General features: G+C 44.1%; 1 protein-coding gene across 1 annotated transcript in view; it reads left to right on the top strand.

Moving 5' to 3' along the window:
• The window catches only part of KIF5C (kinesin family member 5C), a 153,135-nt gene that overhangs the window by 107,913 nt on the left and 23,078 nt on the right, over nt 1-22,144 (top strand). The window contains exons 15-21 of the mRNA XM_003278698.4: nt 1,711-1,857; nt 9,104-9,292; nt 12,521-12,638; nt 15,656-15,732; nt 16,786-16,895; nt 18,810-18,911; nt 19,109-19,169. Of these exons, the coding sequence (XP_003278746.3) occupies nt 1,711-1,857; nt 9,104-9,292; nt 12,521-12,638; nt 15,656-15,732; nt 16,786-16,895; nt 18,810-18,911; nt 19,109-19,169 (804 nt within the window). The remainder of the gene's footprint in view (nt 1-1,710; nt 1,858-9,103; nt 9,293-12,520; nt 12,639-15,655; nt 15,733-16,785; nt 16,896-18,809; nt 18,912-19,108; nt 19,170-22,144) is intronic.

The raw sequence follows: 22,144 nt of genomic DNA, 5'->3' as shown, positions 1-22,144 counted from the left end.
GTAAAAATGGTGATGATAACATGCTGCTTGCATGGTGTGAGGATTAGTGACAGTTTATGTAAAGCACTTAGCATAGAGCTGTGCATATGCTACGATATCAATACATACATCTCAAAGCGTTGCTACTGGCAAGAGCGGGGTCCCATAGAAGGTATGGACTTCACTCTTCTTGCTTATACCCTCCTGAATGAATTCCATTCCCTCCCGTCAGCTTCTTGTCCTAGCTGTTACCTTCAGGAGCCTGGAACTAAGCTGCCCTTGTTTGTTTGTTTGCTATTCTGTTTTAAGCCAGTGCTTCAGCCTGCACATTCCCTTATTTCCAGATTCTCCGAATGAAAGACGCCATAGGTTCTGCAGGTAGCTAGCGGTAGCAGGAGCAGTGAGTGTTTGGCATGGCGGGGTGGGATGTGTCCTTTTCTACCTGGAAAACGGGTGGTGGAGAAGCTGACTGGCTCTAACCTGCCATCCTTAGCACCTCTGCCCAAAGGCCTGGTGTCCTGGGCTTGCGCCCAGCCTGCTTTGTGGAAAGCATCCAGTTGAAAAAGAAGTAGCAGATGGCACAGGAGAGTGCTGATCTGCCGACTGTGAGGCTGACAGGAAATGCTCCTCGCGGCATACATTCAGCTCCACGGACGAAGACTTTTCTAGCAGCTTCCCAAGATGGGGACTACTGTCTCTGAGGATTTTAAAAACAAGATGACATAAGCAGTTGGCAATGCCAAACAAAATAAAACAAACTCATTCAGAAGTCACTTAGGAAAGGGGGCGACTTAGATTTCCTCTGCTTAGTGTTTTCTATGGGATTCATTTAATTAGTCCTTCATGTTACTTGCTTCTTAAAACAATGAAACATTTTTCATAATACAGTTTTTAATTTGCCATGAAACCAAAGTATTACTAGATTGGTTTAGAAGACTATTATTAGACAGATTGTTTAAAAATGCTCTAGCTGCATATGGGAGAATTGTATAAATAGATAACTGTTTTACTGATGTTGAACGTTAGTTAAGAATACATATCTTTTGGCAAGATACATGAAGGATGAAAAAGAGATGGGTTTATTAAAGTTTGACAAGAAAATAGAGCTTCTGCTATATAGTATGAAACCAACTATTGAACGTAACCTAATTTTGAAAAAAAGGTGAAGAGTGTTTAATTCAGCTTCACTCTGAAAATTAGAAGACTTTTTTTTTTGAAGTTGTTTTCTAAACTTATTAATGTTCCTCTGGGCCATCTATTCTAGACGCATCTGTCTTTATCAATTTAGGTGGGAATATGGAGGTGGCCCAGGGAGCAGGTTTGTTTAGGAGTGGAGGTGGGGACCCTTGCAGGTAAGTGTAGACCCTGAAATGAAACAGGTAGGATTGACATAGAATATCTGGTAAGTAGGAAGATGCAATTACATGTGATAAATTTAAGGACTTCTTTTTTGGCTTTACTTATTTCTAGTAACTTATTTCCCTGACTTGGAAATTGTCATCTGATATGTAGACATATAAGGTATCAGGCCATGTGATATAACTTGTTGATAAAGAGTTCCTCTTCTTATCCAAGAATGCAGTGCTATGCGAGAGTTTGCCTTAAAAGGATTCTTAGGTTGAAGTCATGTAAAAGAAATCCATTCTACATGATGGTGTTATTCTTTGTAATGTGGAGTGTATGAAATTGATAGGCAACCATTTGAATTTGTTGTTGAAATTTGTTTTTCAGACTACATTGACAACCACACAGAGAGAGCTGAGCCAGCTACAAGAGCTTAGCAACCACCAGAAGAAAAGGGCAACTGAGATCCTGAATTTGCTGTTGAAAGATCTGGGGGAGATAGGTGGAATTATTGGCACCAATGATGTGAAAACTGTAAGCCAGCCCTTCTTTTATCCTCTCTACCTGCCCCTGTCAAGTTAGTAGGGTCTGTGCTTTACTCTTTTAGGCATTCAATGCTTAGCAATGTGCTTTGCATCTGCCATGTGCTGGTTAGTGTTTGAATGAATGAAAGAAGGGCTAATTGAATGACTGAGTGAATTGTTTGTTGGGGTGAGGAGGAGGAGAAAAAAAATTGTCTTTCCAATCTAGGCAGTGTTTTCAAATCTTGGTTGGTTTTGTGTAAATTGGTTTGTTTCTCAAATTGGTTTATTTCTCAACTTATTTCCTAATGTTGCGGAAGTTTGGAATTAAATAGCTTAAGCAACAGTTCTAGTCTCAGAATTGTGTTTTTCCTTTTCTGAAAGAACCCAGTGGAGTGAAAATTCTCCAGCAAGTCAGTGTGAAAGTGATAGGATTCTAACAGTGGCTTAAGAAATAAAACCACATTTAATTATTCACACTATGAGAAGTCTAAAATCTTGCCACTCAGGGTGTGATCTGCCTCACCTGGGAGCTTATTGGAACTACAGCCTTTCAGGCCCCACCTCAGACCTATTGAATCAAAATCTGCACTTTAACAAGATTCTCCAGGTGATTCTTTATGCTTATTAAAGTTTGAGAAGCAAATTTTGGTTTGGTGCCATGGCTCAACAATGTCAAGTTCTCAGGCTTTTTCTCTATTTCCTTTCTCCTGTCCTCAGCTTGTTTCCTTTTCATAATCCAGAGGATTGTGCCTCATGGTAGCAAAATAGCTGCTGTAGTACCAATCATCACATCCTCACTCAACCACATCCAAGGCAGGATGGGCTGAAAAGGCCAACTTCTTTAATCCAGGAGGGAAACATATCCCAGAAGTCCCCAGGAGACATATCCTTACACTTCATTGGCCAGAATTGGATCACATGACCACTCCACATTTCTGGGAAAGCAAAGGGGAATGGGATTACTATAATTGGCATAGACCAATCATGATGAATCCCTTGGGGTTGTACACATTGGTGCTCTTGGTTTTTTTTTTTTTTTTTGAGACAGACTTTTGCTTTGTCACCCAGGCTGGATTGCAGTGGCACAATCTCGGCTCACTGCAACCTCTGCCGCTGGGTTCAAGCAATTCTCGTGCCTCAGTCTGCTGAGTAGCTGGGATTACAGGCATGTGCCACCAGGCCCTGCTAATTTATTATTATTATTATTTTTTTAAGTAGAGATGGGGTTTCTCCATGTTGGCCAGGCTGGTCTCGAATTCCTGGCCTCAAGTGATTCACCTGCCTCTGCCTCCCAAAGTGCTGGGAATACAGGCATGAGCCACCACACCTGGCCATTGGTGCTGTTGACAGCGAGAAAGTAAGAGATGTGGGGATAATAGGGGTGGTATAAAGTTGTCCAGAAACTAGGAATAGAAGGAAGAGATAGAGTTAAAAATGGTATCAGCCCAGAACAGGTAACAATTTGCTGGAATATAGAAAGGCCATTGTTGTTATTAACCAAAAAAACAGGGTAGAGACATTTTTAAAACAAAACAAAGCTTTACTGAGGTATAATTTACATAAAGCTGCACATATTTAAAGTATGCAATCTGAGAAATTTTGACATATGTGTACAGTCATGAAACCATCAGCACCGTTAAGATAATGAATGTCTCCATCTCCCCCAAAAGTATGTGGGGGCAGTTTCTGGTCTATTTTGTTTCATGGATCAAATCTTTCTGCCAATACCACAATGTTTTGATCACCATAGCTTTATAATAATATAGCATCTTATACAAAGGAGTCATTGATGAATATATGTTGATTTTATTGAGCTGGGGAATGGTATTACATTGCTTACCTTACATGTCACAATTCCCTGAAACCAAATTCTTTGAATTTAGCCATTTTATCTTTAAAAGGCTGAAATCTACATCAGTCTGCTTAGTGGGAACACTCAGGTTGTGAGTCGGGATTGTTAAATACTGGAAAATGCTCCCAAGATCAGGCTTCCTTTTGTAGACTATTTCTGGGAAATGTTGAAAGCCCTTTTTGGATGGCGTAAACAGGTCTCAGCTTAGAGTACATGACTGCTCGTAAATGTAACCATTCTTTCATGGAACATTTATTGTAACTGATTATTTCATAAATCCTTGTGAATGAATCTAATTCTAGCACAGACTTCTCAGATACTATAGAGTTAATCTTATTAAGCTTCAGTTTGGTGATTTTATATTTGAAGATTTAATTTTTTGAACCATACATTGGTGTTGAGCAATAAAATTCGACGTGAGGTGATTAAATGGCCTCACAATATGAAGGTGGAGTTGATATATGGGAAGTTGATGCTTGCTGCTGATAATGATAAAGGAAGAAGGTATTTTTATGCTAAGTTCTAAAATAGAGCTGATGAAAATGCTAATGAAATCAGGAGTGTCTGGGTGCTTTAGTATTGAAAAAAGAGTCTTTACCTTTGGGAATCTGAACTATGATTGAGATTCAGATTATTTTTAAATACTCAGTTGGATGTTTTTGAGATTATTTTTGGATTCCAGACATTGGATGTCCTAGTTAATTTCATTGATAGCCCTCATTTCTATCATTCTGGTTTTTTTCATATAATTATGGGTTCATCATTAGGGTGATAAGAGCTAAGGGAGTAGTTGTATGACTTTGGATAAGTCACTGTACTTCTCTGGGCTTCATTTTTCTAATTTATAAAATGACAAGATAAGCTCAGACAATATCAAAAATTGTCAGCTTAGAAATTACATGACTTATGCACATTTGTTTTAGATTTATCCTTATAGGTACACGTACTTTTCTTATTGGTCATGACTATGAATTGATACGGTAATTCTTTTGATATGGGAAAATGAACACATCAAGGGAATTTGTTTCATTGGTTTTGTATTTTTATTCCTAAAATGCCATTTAATTTTCACAAGGTCCCTCCTGGTAGGACTCTGGGATGGGGGAAAAATATGGCTATTGGAGCCTTCACCAGTCCACAGTTCTAGAATATGACAGCTCTGAAAAGCCAGAAAACAGAAAGACCCATATATCCCCAGCTCAATCATGTCTTGAAACATTTCCAGAGTCCAGTCATTTTGTTTCATCAACAAAACAAGATGAGTCCAGCATGTAACAAGATGAGCCCAATGTTAACTTTATCCAAGTTTATGAGTGAGCCTTCTCTTCCTTTCATGTACTGGTGGCACTGAACTGTCAACAGAAGTATGATAGGTCCATACATTTGGAAAGGAGAGCTTTATTTTTCATAAAGGGTTGCAGCCTGCAGGGTGGCCATTCTGACAGGTTGGGAAGTGTAGCCTTTGGCCAGAAGCCAGAAATAAGCACTTTGAGGATGGGAAGAATAAGACAGGGATTTATGTTTTTCACAGGGTGGCCAAATAAACTTATTCAACAGGTTACGGGAGGAGCTATGAATATTCGTGAAGGAGGGGCATGTGCATGTGTAGTAGGAAAACATGTATGCAACATGGGTCCCATGTTCACTTTGATTTGGAGACTTGACATTTAAATGTATTATAATTAGGCCCTGTACATCAAAGGGTGAAGCAGAGGACATGAAGGCTGTGTGCAGCCTTAGTGGCCTGGCCAGAACCAGAACCACTTCGTAGTTGGTGGTCTCTTGTTGGGGAAGGAACTTTGGTTGGTGGTTGTGTTGAAATTGCAAAAGAGAGGGGCAGGGGCAGGCTGTGGTTATCAGCAGTGAAGCAGTGGAGTGAATATTTCAAAAGGGCTGACTTCTGTTTAACCCTTGGGGAAGAAAGCCTAATGCCGATCGGCGAGGGAGGGTGTATGACCAGGCGTTTCCAACTTCCCAATCTGTCATGGCCTGGAACTCGGTATTTAACATTTCTCTGGGGTCTCCTTGGCCACGAGGGGGTCTGTTCAGTCATTTGGGGGGTTAGGATTTTATTCGTGTTTCTTGGGGCCTACCTTACCTTGCTACCTTCAAAGGAATTTAGCCAGAAACTGAATAAAAGTTGTGGTAGAGTAAATGAACTGAATTGGACTGGCTGCCTTATTTTCTTTTGGCCCACACTGACTTCTTTTTGTCCCATTCTAACTTTTAGGCCTTTAAATGTGAACATGCACCTTACTTACCTTGGGTGTGGCCTAGGAATGGCAGTAGTTCATTATCTTGCACAGCCACTCCATGCTTGAGATGGGGTAGGGAGGTGGAGAGGTAGGGGCGACTCCCTGTATAGGCAGGTAGAAGCAGCAGGCCACATCTTCCGTAGATTTCATGATGGTGTGGTCTTTTCTCCTGGGCTGGTCATTGATACTGGATCCCATGGTCTAGTATGTACTACCGGGGGCATTATCAGACTCTGAGACAGTTATAAATAAAATTTCAGCAGCAAACTGATTTTTTTTTTTAAATAACAGTGTCCTGAAATTACTGGAAACTTTTGAACATGAAACCGCTAAATATATGAACTTTGTAGTGGTAAGAAATCTCACAGTTAAAACCCCTTTGTTAGGGGTATTGTTTTTATCCATCAGGCACAAACTCAAAATCTCCTTTTAGATCTCCGAGGATAAGAACTGGCTTCAGAAGTTATAGCTCTGGTTTGGGAGAAGAAATGTCTAGCTCTCATTTTGGAGGAAGCCCATCTTTATACATATCTATATTTTTACTCTTCCTCAATTTGCATGGGATCTAGGCATAAAAGACAAAGTGTCCTACTTTGACAGACCTGGAAAAGAAGAGGGATTCATTCTCTTCACAGGGTGCCAGAGCTGCTGGCTCAGCAGCGTTTTCCTACCAGGAGCTGGTGTAGGCTGTGAATTCCATGTGGAAGAGATGGGTTTTACTTTGTCTTTCTGCAGAAGCTGGACAAGATGTAAGATTACACCAGGTCAGGCTCAGGAAGGTGTTTCTCATCCCTCTCCTACACTGGACTAACGACAGTGGCAGAACATACTGAACTTAAAGATTGCATGCTTTTCTCACCCAGTGTCTCCACGCCATTAGAATAGAAAAGGAATGTAGTGAGGAGTGGTTTTGGTAGGCAGATCTTTGGCAGTCGGAAGTAAAATGGGTTTAACAAGGACCTCCATGAAGGTAGAGTCAGAAATAGACACTTGTCAGTTTTCTTGCTGTTGACATACATTCTGCAGTATTGTTGACACTGGAGTCACTTGACATGTACTATTGTTGAATTTTTTTTAATTTTTAATTTTTATTTCAGTAGGTTTTTGGAGGACAGGTGGTGTTTGGTTATATGGACGAGTTCTTTAGTGGTGATTTCTGAGATTTTGGTGCACCCATCACCTAAGCAGTGTACACTGTACCCAGTGTGTGCTCTTTTATCCCTCACCCCACTTCCCACCCTTTCTTCCGAGTCCCCAAAGTCCATTGTATCATTCGTATGCCTTTGTGTCCTCATAGCTGGCTCCCACTTATGAGTGAGAATATACGATGTTTGGTTTTCCGTTCTTGAATTATTAATACTTCACTTAGAATAATAGTCTGCAATTCCACCCAGGTTGCTCTGAATGCCACTATTTCATTCCTTTTTAGGCTGGGTAGTATTCCATGATTTTATGTATATACATATATATATGTATACACACACACACACACACACACACACACACCACATTTTCTTTATGTACTTGTTGACTGATGGACATTTGGGCTGGTTCCATATTTTTGCAATTGCGAATTGTGCTGCCATAAACATGCATGTCTTTTGCATATAATGACATCTTTTCCTTTGGGTAGATACCCAGTAGTGGGATTGCTGGATCGAGTGGCAGATCTACTTTTAGTTCTTTAAAGAATCTCCACACTGTTTTCCATAGTGGTTGTACTAGTTTACATTCCCACCAGCAGTGTAAAAGCGTTCCCTTTTCATCACTTCCATGCCAACATCTATTATTTTTTGATTTTTTTTATTATGGCCATTCTTGCAGAAGCAAGGCGGTTTCACATTGTGGTTTTGATTTGCATTTCACCGATAATTAATGATGTTGAGCCTTTTCCATATGTGTGTTGGCTATTTATATTGTTGTTGAGTTCTTATGGTAAGGTTGATGCCAAATTACAGGCACTCAGCAGTTTCTAGTGTACTTCATATTTGCTACCAAATTTCAGGGCTGATACCTGATTCCATGTTTTTAGCCCTCAAATGTTTGCTGAACAGATAGTTATATGATGAGTGAATGACGGCAATAGCGACGTAAGTGGGCACTCAAGAGTGTACTGTGGAACCTCAAAAAACCATGGTTGGAGTCACTGTCTTTCAACCAATGGAAGCCTGTGTTTCTGCGCTGGATTCTGGACAGGGCTCTTTGTTTTCTCTTAAGGTGCGAGGCTGCCCTCTGGTGGCTAAACAAAATATGCACACAGTTACTTGCTCATTTCGTCAATTGCTCTTCAAGACCATGTTTGCATTTCAGCAGATGGGTTTCTATCCCAAGTATCTTGCTTCAACTTTTGTTTCAAGTAGAGCTTTGAAACTTAGAAACTAAATATAGATCATGCAGGAATGCTGGCTGTCAGAATCCTCTCTTCTAAGGTGGATTTAGACTGTTGTTCTCAGATGATCTTAAATAATGAGCTAGATAACTGGCTGTTTGGAAGGAACAGGTGTGAAAAAGCAAAGGAAAATAGACTGGTAGTAGTAATGAAAAGTTATGCTGAGAAACCTTCATCAAGAAGCCCTTTGGTAATTCATAGTACATTCTTATTAAATCGATTTTCTATTTAATTGAGGACTACATAGAAACACCTTTTTATTTCAATCCTTGTTTATAGAAACATATTCGAGGCATTATACTACTTGTCTACCTGAATAAGCACACTATAGAGAACATTAATGAAGTTTTGATTTGAGTTTTTATAGGAGTTCAGCATCACCTTTAGGAGCATTGGGTGTCGCTGCTGTTACAGAGATGTAAGGTGTAAGACATTGAATGGAATACCTTTTTGAAGTTATCTCCTTTTAAAAATCTTCAGTGTTTCTTCTTATGCTGTCATTTCTCTTTCTAAAAATTGATGGTAATGAAAAACCTAGTTAATTGAGGATTATATTTAGTAGGGGGTTTCAACTGAAAGTTTCACCTGAGGTTTAGGAGAAGTTGGGGTTGAATGTTTAGTACTTTACGCTTGTCCTTTAATTAGGATTCTGAACCTGAAATCCATGGATACCTTGGGCATCCAGGGGCAGGTTTCAAGGGAGTCTGTGAACCTGTGGAAATTGTGGGCAACATTTGAGTGTGTCCCCTTCTTTGCTCAGTTGGCAGATGTGAATGGAGTCATTGAGGAGGAGTTTACCATGGCCCGCCTATACATCAGCAAGATGAAGTCAGAGGTCAAGTCCCTGGTGAACCGCAGCAAACAGCTCGAGAGCGCCCAGATGGACTCCAACAGGAAGATGAACGCCAGCGAGCGGGAGCTGGCCGCCTGCCAGCTGCTCATCTCCCAGGTGGGCCCTTCCCTTCCCCCTCATTGCACACTCCTGTTGTCTTGAGATCTGCTCCCTCCATGCCCTTGCAGGTGCTGATGGTACGCCATAGGCTTAGTTGATGGACTTCACTTTGTGTAAGCTTGGCCTACCCAGGTGATGGCAGCCCAGGTCCATTCCTAGGGCTACATTTTGTTGTGTGAAATACATGAATTCTGTTGAGTCCTTTCCCTTTTTAGAGGATATATCTATCTACCCATCCATAGATGGATGGCTAGCTAGCTAATGAATGTAAAAGATTGGGTGGAATCTCTAAAACTCCTATAAGTAAGGCAATATTCCCTCATCTTTTAATCTCTACCATAGGTCCACTTTAATATGGAAAAACGGAAACTACTAATAATAGTAGTAGTAGCAGGTGGCATTTTATTGAGTGTTTACTATGTACCATACACTGTGCTAAGTACTTCACATGCATTTTCTCACTTAATCTTAAAAAAATCCTGGTAGGCAGGTTTTATTATTATTCCTCAGATGATAGGCAGCTGCGATTTAGATTAAATATATGTCCAAACACCTACAGCCAGTGAATGACGAGCTGGGACTCAAAAAAATGTGTGTGAACCCAAAGCCCATGTCTTCCAGGGCTTTTCAAGCCCGAGGGAACATTTCACTCGCCTGTTGAGTAAGGCTGCTCCTCTTCCTATTGGAGTGGCATTTTCAGTTTAATAAGGTAGCTTCAGAAAACAGCAACCCAGTTTCTGGGCTACCACTGGTATCTCAGCTTGGTATTTGGGTCTGACGTTTCCAGGAGGGGTCTAGTTGTATACTACTTACTGCCTTATGCCAGGCATTAAAATAGGCTGTCATTTGGAGTAAACAGGAAACAGATACCAACATGGATTGGTGTGTCAAATAATACTGAGGCGGACAAAAGCATACTTTATTCTGGTATGCTTTTAACCATAATAATGTGTAATCATAGAAACATCTCCAACCTCTCTGTCTAAAATGGATCCACAAGGTTCCATTTTATAACCAACATAATAAGCAGAAATGTATTGAAAAGCTTATTCAATGCTAATGTGAGATAGTAAAATTGATATATTCATACATTATTGATAAAAGTATAATTTGGTCAGTCCTTTTGGAAAGCACCATGGAAATCAGAAACCATAAAAACGTAAGTAGAATTTAGTCCAGTAATTTCACTGACAGTATTTTTCATTGTTAATGAAAATGAAAAAGATTTATTTCATATGGTATTCTCATTTCCTGATTAAAAATATTCAAAGCTTTTATGCAAGGTATTGAAGACTGTGTTATTTTGCATTATAATAAAATAAATTGCCTAAATATCCATTGATAGACTAATAAGATGAAGTTACATGGAATAATATTATGCAGCTCTTATAAAAAATGTAAAAACCTAGCCATTGGGAAAGTCTAATTATATGAAGTTAAGTGAATATGAAAATGCTGAGTTGGATTTATGTGGTGCTTTGCATTCCTGCAGATAAGACCAGGAATATCAGGGGGAAATAGTCCATAGATTGATTTATGGTTTACACCACTTTTTCTGGATTTGCTTTAGAACTTTATTTTTTTATAATTATATAGTTGTTATTTATAAAAAACTAAAATAAAAATGATATGCATTAGGCAACAGTGCACCTCATACTTGATTTCTAGGTCATCTACGATACCAATAGCATGTGCTTTGGCCAGCCTGCTTCTAACATTTGGGGGCCAAGGCAAGGGTACTAATGGAGACCCTATGGCCTGCAGCCCACCCTCTTCTCTTTCAAGCTAGACATACCAGCTCCATGTCCAGCTCCCTTTTGCACCCGGTGTGAACTGATGGAACTGTTAGATGCCAGCTGCCATTTGTGTAAATGGGTGAGGAAGAGGTAGTGCCAGCCCTGGCCTTCAGACCTGGAGTAGGAAGTTTCTAGGTCCCCAGTACTCTGAGGGTGGTCTATGGGGGACATAGGTTCAGATGGACATGTTCCTTTGGCCTGCGAACTCTTTGCTTAGTGGAGTAGGGTGTAGCCAGAGGAGGGCCCAGTGGGGTGCTCTGAATCGTCCAGGTCTCAGACTGACACTGACTTTGCTGTATGAGATCAGAGTCGAGAATATTATGACTCTGTGTTGAGTTTAAAGAGTACCTGTTCTAAAGTTCTCTTTCTACATCAGCAACAAACACAGCTTCCATTAGGTGGTGGTTTGCACTCTGCTACAATTCATGCATAGCAAAGATTCGACCATTATTTCCTGAGGTTCAAAAGTAACAGAAACCATGGCTCTTTATATTCTGATGTGATCTAAGGAATCTGACGCAGTCTTTCCAGCTGAAATGCTATCTTCTTTGTTTACATTCATCCTCGTCACCAAAAACTGTGCTTATAAGATGACTGTTCCAATGGAGTTGTGTTTTCTGGAGAGGTTATTTTATTAGATTAAAGCTCAGTCTCCAGGGTCTTCCTGCCTAAAGCTGAGCTCCCCAGATCTGGAGAGGGGAGTGTTCTGTACATATTTTCCATCTGCCTAGAAGTTACCACTGTCCCTGTTCAGCCAACAAGCTCTCGTTCATCCATTCATTTCACTACTATTTATTAAGCACCTACCCTCATGGAGCCAGCAAGTAAAAAAGACAGGACAAATGACGTAGACGTTAGGTGCTGTAAGAAAGTGTCGGGGCCTGAGTGATAAGGAGCTAGCCAGGGTAGTGTGTGTGTGTGGTGTGTGGTGGGGTGGTGATGGTGGGGAGGGAAAGCTTCCAGGGAGAGGAAAATGCAAAGGCCCTGAGATGGGAATTGGTGTGTCTGAAGGACAGAAAAAGGGAAGACCTAATAATTGAATGGTGAAGATGGAATCCAGAGGTGCATGTTCAATGAATGAGGCCTTCAGCCCTGCACTTTTCCCAGCCCCTTTCTCTCATGCACGCTTTTCTCTGAGAAGGGAAACCAGCTCGGCCTTTGGCATCTCATGTTAAGTGGATGGTGAGGAGGGGCCTGCCATGAGTGGTGTCTGTGGGGAATGAAGCCGAGAAGCACAGGGAGAAGCAGAGGTCTGTCTTGGTATGATTCTGAACACCAAGGCAAGGGTAAAATGGACACCATTTGGTAGTGGCACTCAGAAAAGGGACTCAGGAACCCCTCCTCTCTCGCATTTTCCCACCAGACAATTCCAGGCCAGCCTGGATGACCACTTGCTAGTCATTCACTCTTCCCTTTTGCTTGTTTAAAGCACGAAGCCAAGATCAAGTCTCTGACAGACTACATGCAGAACATGGAACAGAAAAGGAGGCAGCTAGAAGAGTCCCAGGACTCGCTCAGCGAAGAGCTGGCAAAGCTCCGAGCCCAAGGTAAATATTTGACTAACGTGCAGGTGTCAAACACCTGGCCTGAGTCAGACAGCCTCTGGTTGGCTGGAATCATGATGTTAAGTTTTGTTCAGTTAAAGCATTTCTAGGTCTACTGCAAACAATAGCATAACTAGAAAAAAAGGAGAGATTTCTTTTCTTTCTTTCTTTTTTTTTTTTTTTTTTTTTTTTTTTTTGTTAAGACGGAGTCTCACTCTGTTGCCTAGGCTGGAGTGCAGTGGCGCAATCTCAGTTCACTGCAACCTCCACCTCCCGGTTCCAGCGATTCTCCTGCCTCAGCCTCCTGAGTAGCTGGGACTATAGGTGCGTGTCACCACACCCAGCTAATTTTTGTATTTTTTTAGTAGAGATGGGGTTTCACCATATTGGCCAGGCTGGTCTCGAACTCCTGACCTCGTTATCTGTACACCTCAGCCTCCCAAAAGTACAAGAGTGAGCCACTGTGCCCAGCCTAAAAGGAGAGATTTCTGAGAGACCGTCCCCACACTGAATCCGCTCATCTTCCCATTTTCCTCACAGTCCACCCAGTTACCCAAATCAGAATCCCCTGCTCCCCACCTCCTGACTCTAGTTGGTCACCAGAGCCTGTCCATTTCGCCTGCCAGAGGCCCCTCTGGTTCACTGTCCAGGTTAACTAAGGACTGTGGCTACATCCATCTACCCATGCCCACCCTTAGTCTGCTCTGGGCCAGCCACTGTGTGGCATCCCAAGGGATGATTCTAAAATTCACATTCTCTCTCTGTCCAAACCAACACTTCTAACCCTTCCATGGCATCCTGTTGCTCTTAATGTAAAGTTTGAACTGCCGTGGCTTCCCTAGCACCCCCTTGAACAAGCTCTTCCCTTTGCCAGCCAGCCTTGTGATCTCCTGAGCTTATGGAAGTGCCTCACACATAGGAAGCACTTCATAAATATGAATGAATAGAAGCAGAAATTCAACAGAAGGGTCTAGAAATGCACAAAGTAGAACAGGATTAAGAATGTATGTGCCATGCAATGTGAAACTAGAACATATATATTTATGGGTTGCAATGAAAATTGTTATAATTTTCTCAGAAAGCCATTTGAAAATACATATTAATATTTGTAACATTTTTCATACCTTTTGATCATCACATCTCAGATATTCATTGCAGAATTTTAGATCAGCAAAAAAAAGGAAGCCATCTAAATGTCTAATAGTTAACACACCATGGCATGTTATTTAATAGAACTTTTTTTTCACATGAAATACATGAAGGTGTGCAGCAATGTTTATGATGCAATGTTAGGTGAAAATCACAATATATCATTGTATTCTTACTATGGTTATAACTATTAAAAACGAATGGATGTGTCTGGTCATGGTGGCTCACGCCTGTAATCCCAGCACTTTGCGAGGCCGAGGCGGGTGGATCACAAGGTCAGGAGTTCGAGACCAGCCTGGCCAACATGGTGAAACCCTGTCTCTACTAAAAATACAAAAATCAGCAGGGTGTGGTGGCACATGCCTGTAATCCCAGCTACTCGGGAGGCTGAGGAAGGAGAATCACTTGCATCCGGGAGGCGGAGGTTGTAGTGAGCCAATATCGTGCCACTGCACTCCAGCCTGGGCGACAGAACAAGGCTCCATCTTGAAAAAAAAGTGAATGGATGCTTGTGTTCCTAAAAATTCATATTTAAGATAAAAGTGGTTGTGATAGGGTAGTTGGGATTGGTGATGCTGTTATCAGTATTTATATCCTTTATTGTTGTTACACAGTTTGCTCAGTAAATGTATTTTGTGTCAGATGCCAAGGCAAACTTAAAAAGAAAGAACGTGCCAGGCGCGGTGGCTCAAGCCTGTAATCCCAGCACTTTGGGAGGCCGAGGCGGGTGGATCACAAGGTCAGGAGATCGAGACCATCCTGGCTAACATGGTGAAACCCCGTCTCTACTAAAAATACAAAAAATTAGCCGGGCGTGATGACGGGCGCCTGTAGTCCCAGCTACGTGGGAGGCTGAGGCAGGAGAATGGCATGAACCCAGGAGGCAGAGCTTGCAGTGAGCCGAGATCGTGCCACTGCACTCCAGCCTGGGCGACAGAGCAAGACTCCGTCTCAAAAAAAAAAAAAAGAAAGAACATACCCACTCTCTGCTCTAACCTTGTAACATGTTCTTTGGGTGGTAACACATGGATGTTAGGAGTAAGTGCACCATCAAAACTGCACATGGAAAATCATGTTTCTCTCTTGCATCCGGTGGTTTCTGCAGTGGGGCCATTGAATTGAAATAAAATAGAGACAAGAAAACCTGAAGTGGAACACACTAGAGAGAAATAATGAATTGAATGTCACTGTCGTAAAGCACTCTGCCCCCTGGCACCCCAGCTCCCCAGCTGGGGCTGCCCATTGCCCCTGGCATTCAGGGAGCACCATTGACCAAGCATATGCTGAGACAGGAGGGCCACACTGCAGCCCTGCCCCAAACGTGGGGCCTTCTGGTTTAATCTCAAAAGTGTTATGCTATCTTTCTATTTCCCGTGTTCTCATCCTTAGAGTATGTTTTCCTGCCCCAGATTCTTAGAGAATAAACGCCTGCCCTTGGGAGCTAAATTAGGTCTTCCTAGAACTCCCATCATAGCATGGGTCCACCGGCCACCTAACAGTCACAGAGGGCTTTATCATCTGCAAGGCCCGTTCATGCACATGACCTTGGGCTGCTCACAGAGACCAGGTAGGAAACAAGCCCTCCCAGGTGTGCGGTGACATAAAGCCAGAGTGCAGTCCTAGGAGGACCGCCCCCACTCAGCATTGTCCCCTACAGTTGTGCTCCCCCGTGGAAGGAATGCTGCAGGAGGGGGCAGCCTTGGCTTTAGCCAGAAGTCCTTGCCTGTTCCTTTATGCTGTGGTTGTAACTGCTGATATAAGCTGGTGTTTCACTCTGTTGCCATTTTTCTTGCTTTTTGTTTTTTAATTTTTGCTTTTGGGTGTGAGTCCCCCCAGTTAAGTCTTAAATCATCATTTAAAATTCAAAACAGAAAAAATGCACGAAGTCAGCTTCCAGGATAAGGAGAAGGAACATCTGACGCGGTTGCAGGATGCTGAAGAAATGAAGGTGTGTGTGGCTGCCCCTTCCATCAAGCCCAGTGTGCCTTTGATGCATTTGGATTGGGAAATGCTTGTTCTAGGAAAATCTGTCACCTTCAGATCTGTGTATGGCAGGGGACAGGGGAGGGGCTGTTGTTGGGCATTCAGAGTTGATCTCAGAGTATAGTCTGGCTTAGAAATGAACAAGTCCAGAAACCCCAAGATGTCTGTAGAAAATGGTTAAGTTGCGTTAATACCTTTGTCTTCCCCATTCCTGATGAAGAGGGAAAGGGTAGCACCCCCGATCACTGCATGGGCTCTTTTGTCGGAGTTAACTTCTAAGGATTTCTTCCTCCAACCTTTACGAAGAACACACCAAATTTGAGTTTCTGTCTCAAACATAGAGATTTTTCTTTTGGTCACATTTTAAACTGTAAAGGAAAATTGATTGGGGAGTAAGACTTTTAGGTGAATAAAATGAGACAGGAGACGATGTAGGATTTTGATTAGTTGTAGGCAAACTATGAGCCTCATTGAGTCAAAGTCCACAGTTAAAGACGTCCACGGCATGCCCCTGCCCCAGCCAGCAGAATAAACTCATGCATCATGGGAGTCCCTTTCCTGTTTTCAGGGTGCTTTGGCCGAGAGGTCTCCTTTGGACATCATCATAAATCTGTGCAGTGGGCAGGGCAGGGGCTTTTATCTCAGTTTTACATGTGAGGGAGTGCAGCTCGCACAGGTTACAGGCTTGTCGGAGGTTACGTGGATCGGGAGAGGTTGGTGCCCTCTGACTGACCTGGCTGGAGAAACTCAGGCTGGGCTGTAGAAGGTCAAGGGAACACTTTTTATTTAGTTGGTGGACTAATTGGCTTCTAGGGCCCACTTGGTTTTATAACAGATCTTGGGTTTTGTTATCCCAATAAAGCAAGGCCGGGTCCTGGGGGCACCAGAAATGCCCCCAGTTTTGGGATCTGACATCTGAGGGACACGGGGAAGGAGGTAGGTCCAGATCCAGGGCTTGTCACAGAGTGGGCTGAGTGCCAACGAGTAGATGACATGTTTCTCTTGGCCTGGGATGCAGAAGGCACTGGAGCAGCAGATGGAGAGCCACCGGGAAGCTCACCAGAAGCAGCTGTCCAGACTCCGAGACGAAATTGAGGAGAAGCAGAAAATCATTGATGAGATTCGGGAGTGAGTTGGCCCAGGGTTCCAGGGGCGTGGGGGTGGTCATGCCTCGGTCCTCTTGGGGAAGCCCGGAAGGGTGTGGCTCTTAGCCGAGGGCCCTGCTCGCCTTGCCCTGTGGGCACTGCCCTGGTGACACAGCAGGCTGGGCGGGCTGCTTCCAAGGTCTGTTCTCCGATCTGGAGCTGAGCCTCCTGGAGCCCTGGTGTGGCAGGTGGCAGGCGGGCCCAGCTGCTTTTCCTAGTCCCCGAGGGCCAGGGTCACATAGGTGATTCCGCTGGATGGACGCATGCCCCAGTAGATGGGGGGGGGAGCATCTGTAATGAAAGCACCAAAAAAAAAAAAAAAAGAAAAAAGAAAAGAAAAAAGATTAAAAAATTGGTCCTGATTACAGGGTTCTAGTAGGTTAATAAACACTCCAGAGAAAACAGCACCACTGCCTCCCCTTCTCCCCCTACACATATACGCTCACTGGGCAACCCAGCCACCTGGTTCCATGTGCTCACTTCTTAGGGCCCCACACTGTCATGTGTCTGCGCAGGCAGAGGTACCAGTGACCTGTGGCACTGCCACCAGGATGGCATCATTGCAGTTTCTCTCAGGTGACACCCCCTCATGCTGTGCTCCTGCCTTGTCGCAGCCTCTGACATGCCCTCTGCTCCTTCAGAATAATGTTTTCAAATGCTCTGCATAAAAGACCTGGGATTACAAAGAAAACCAATTATATTGAAATGCTGACCTCCCCACCCCCACCCCACCCAGGGTCTACACTGTTCCTTCCCCTACCGCTTTCTGTAGATGAAGAAACAGATTTCCATATGGGAAGCAAGGCGAAATGATTTACTTAAGGTCACATTGCTAAATAGGAATCAGATTGGAGTTAGACTTTAATTCTCCAGACCTACTGATCCAAGTCTCTTTTCAATGTGTGTGAGCTGCTCAAAAGGTGCATTTGCATATTTTAAAAGAGGAGAATGGCAACCCAAGCAAAAGTCTAAATGGTGTGACCCAGGCTCAGTGCCCAGTTCCTGAAGGAAGGCACTTAGCCTCCTCCCTCTTTTTCTCCTCCCTGGCCACCCCCTGCTGTTGCCATGTTGTGCTTTTCCCCTTCAGGGATATCTTACGTTGGTTATTCTGATTAATCACCCTCACAGATTCACCTGGAAGGGAGGGGGAGGTGGGAGGGAAGGAAGACGAGAAAGAGGGCAGGTTGGTGCGTTAGGAGGAGGGGAAGCTTCCTTGGCCTGTGCCTTTCAAATGGCCTCTGGGTTTTCCTTCTGGTAGTGTATAGCTGTTCCTTTACAGGCGCTTAGGCGTGGCTCTAGGAAAGGTTTTATGAGTCCTGGGCTGATGTAAATGTTGACCAAACACCCTCAACCAGATGGCAAGTTTCTGTTTGCGGCAGAGCCCAGGCTGTCTTTTCTTCATAATTTCTCTCTCTGTGCCCACTCCTCGAGGGCAGGAACTGTCCCTGTATCAGTGAGGCATTTGGACTGGGGAGATGTTTTTAGAACATCAGACCAGAAAGGAGGGAAGGTGGAAATGGCCAAATCAGGTTCCCCAAGTGAGTGCATGCCGTCCGAGGGGCCGAGGAAGCAAGAGTTCTTCTGACATGGGCTCTCTGTTTTAAAATATCAGCCCTTCTCCCATCTCATTATTTTTCCCCTGAAGCTCTTTCACAAGCGAACTATAAATACATCCTCAAAGCCTTATGTTTCATGACTCTTAGATGCACCCCAGAAATTAGTTTTCACTTGGGCGGGGAGGAAGCTGTGAGGCTGTTCTCTGATCCCTCCAAATCCTGCAGAATTACTGCCTTTATTGTACAGAACTAATAGGGTTGGAACAGAACCACGGTTTTAGCTGGATGACTCAGAATTTCAGACTGATGTGGAATATATTGCTTTCTCCTCTCAATTTCAGTTTGAATCAGAAACTGCAACTGGAACAGGAGAAGCTCAGTTCTGATTATAACAAGCTGAAAATAGAGGGCCAAGAGAGAGAAATGAAGCTGGAAAAGCTCTTGTGAGTGCACTCTAAGTATTTCCTCTATTTTCTCTCATCCCCATGATATTCTGGTTAGATTGGGCTAATTTAAAAACAGACAATGGCTATTTGTGTGCTTGTTGGTGGGTTTTGTTGATTTATCTGTGGCTGCAAATAGTATTTGCTGAAATCTCTGAGTCCCCTATGGTGGTCTGTGGTTCCTTTTTGTTTTTCAGATTGCTCAACGATAAAAGGGAACAAGCTAGAGAAGACCTCAAAGGGCTGGAGGAGACAGTGGTATGTCAAGATATTTCCCGATTTATGTTCGTCTCCAAGACCGGATTCGTTTGTGATTTGTCGGATTGTTTATTTCAAAATTTTATCCATGCACACCTTTCTGTGTAATGTTTTAGACAAGACATTCTATGGAAAAGTAGGATTTGTAGAATTTAGTCCTCAACTTTTCACAGAATCAGTCAACCAATCCATCTGTCCTTAGAGCAGTAACCTGGAGCCCCTGAGTGAGGATTAAGCTGAATTGCAGCTTAGCAGTTTTACAGCCCTGCACTTTGTGACATACTTCCACTCAACATTCAACAGATATTTATTGAGCATCTCCTAACGGCTGGCATTCTTCAAGGTGCTTGAATATATCCATAAACAACAGAGATAAGATCCCTGACCTCGTGAAGCTTACCTTTAGCTGCGAGAGATGATAAACAGTAAGGAAGCCAATCTTGCACTCTATCAGATTGCTATAGAATGTGCATAGGTTGATGACTGGGGGAGGCTCCACGAGGATGTGACCTTTGAGCAGGGACTCGAAGAAGGAGAAGAAGTGAGCATAGAGATGTGTTGGGGAGAGCATTGCAGGCAGAGGCAACAGCTCATGCCAAGGCCCTGAGATAAGCCCGGGACTGTCCTGTTGGGGGCCAGCAGGGAGGTTTGTGTGGCTGCCGCTGAGGGAAGGACAGGGATATAAGGTGAGCACAGAGAGGTAAAGGCTGCAGTGATTCAGGCCAGGTAAAACCTTGAGACCTGCAGGGCTTTGGGTGGAGGAGTGACGGGCCCAACCTACCTTTGGAAGGGCTCGTTATTTGAAACCCTGGTTGGTTTTCTCCGTCCTGTGTCTGGGTTTGTTGGCATCATCTCCTCTGGTCAGCTTCCATTTCAGCTGCTCTGTGGGATAGCTGCCTGGCTCCGTGCCCCACAGCCTGCGCTTTAAGACAGACCATTCTAACATAGCCTCTCCATTTGGTGAAAACGCGTTCAGGCATTTCACATGATTCAACGACAGAGAGAAACCGTTGGTTAGATACAGTCATCCATTTTGGCTTCGTTCATGGGTCATGTGGATCTGTGTGGGACGGATCCATCTTCAAGGACCTGGTGACCCCACATTGGTGGGAACTGGTTGCTTGGGTCTGGCCCTGAGATTGTGCTCTGGCCCATGGACTAGTAATATTTGTTGCACCTCAAAGCCATGGAGAGGAAATGAGGGCAGCAGCCATTGGGGACAGAAGATGCCTGTGTCCAAAGGGAGCTGGGCCCTTGGAGCATGGAGGAGCCTGTGAAGGGGGCTGCTGCTGGGGAACCTGAAATGAAGCCCCGCAATTGCTTCATCTACATCTGTTTTACCAGCGAAGTGGTAATCCTAATTATAGATAATTATAGAAATTCAGAAAAATATTGAACATTAAAATTTCACTATATTTCTACCAGCCGGAGATCAGTGATACCAATGAAATATTTTGGGATGTTTTCTTCCTTTATACCCGTGAGCTCTCAGGCACCCTATCCCCACTGTCCCTAGCCATCCATGCCCTCTTTCAGTCTCACTCACACCTACAACTCAAGCACGCGAGCACATCATCACACACTGACACCGGGGCTCACAAAGTCCCTTGCCCACACATGCGGTCAGCTCCTCACTCTCCTGTTCTCATGCCTCTGCTCAGCCGCACTCACTCCTGCATGCTCCTCCATACACAAGTACTTACAACACACTCTTGTTCACACACAGAACATGCACACTTGCATTCACACACACAACTTGCATGCACACTAATGATCGTCCACACTTTCTCACTCGCACATTCACACAATCACTCTTGTGCAGTTGCTCACTCTCACTCCCCTTGCTTGCCTTCACTCACACCCACACCCATGTTCACACTCCCTTGTACACTCTTACACAGATGCTGTCTTAGGACACTCCCCCTCGCACGCACGCAGGCGCATTCACACCCGTCACTCTCATACACTCATTCACTGTCACAACCACCTCCGTTCACACGCACACTCATTTCCATGCTCATGGACTCACATGCTTTCTCCTCTCATACACTCAGGAGTGTGATATTTAAAGAATGTTTCATCAGCTCTTTTGCCTTTTTTGAAGTTCGAGTGGCCTTTTGCGTCTTTTGAATGACGTATTTTCCTCACTAGCTCCTCCCGTCTCCCCGCTCGTCTGCTCTCCCTCCCACGCTGGGCGCGGTTCCACGCGCACCCTCCCAGGCTGCTCCCCACTCGCACCCTCGCCCAGCCCATGCACGCGGACAGACACACTGGCTCCGTGGCACCCACATTCTCTCCCTCACTCTCACCACCCACACGCATCAAATGCACACTTTTAAAACCCAAGAGTGGAGCCCTGCAGCGTATGCCGTTTTAGACTCGGATGTTTTCACTCAGCCTTGGAATCCTCCCCGAGCCGTAAATGTTCTTCAGAAATAGACGCGCTGTCCTTGGCTGACTGTTCTGCCGCCCTCCTCAGCGCAGGGCCTGTTCTGCCTCCTGGAGTGTTTGGGTGGGATGGGTGGAGCATGGAGCCTGCTGGCCAGGGGGTGAATGCCCGGGAAGCCCGCTGCAGGGGACAGTGGTGGAAAAGGCCAACTGGCCGTCGGGGCATCCCTGGCCCGGGGCGGGCAGCTGACTGGCTGGAACAGGACACTGTCTGGGCTTTGGGGCGGGAGCCCTCCTCTGGGTGCGTTGATGAGACTTGTATTCCCTCCTTGCTGGTCCCACCCTTGCTGTCCACTGTGACAGGAAGCTGAGCCTTGAGCTTTGGCATGGAGGGTCACAACCTGTGATGTGAAGAGGGACATGTGTGGGGAGGCGGAGGGATGATAATGAATGTGATGGAGGAAAAAGCATTGCCACGGGAGGCCGAATGATAGTTGCCTGAGCACAGTGTGCATCAATAAAAGGGACAAGTGATTTTAAATGATTTATACTACCCTTCCCAAACTATTTATTGTTGAATCTCCCTA

This window comes from Nomascus leucogenys, chromosome 20 (assembly GCF_006542625.1).
Source record: "Nomascus leucogenys isolate Asia chromosome 20, Asia_NLE_v1, whole genome shotgun sequence".
In the NCBI taxonomy this organism is placed as follows: domain Eukaryota; kingdom Metazoa; phylum Chordata; class Mammalia; order Primates; family Hylobatidae; genus Nomascus; species Nomascus leucogenys.
Note: the sequence above shows the minus strand (reverse complement) of the source record. Positions and strands in the feature narration are given on the sequence as shown.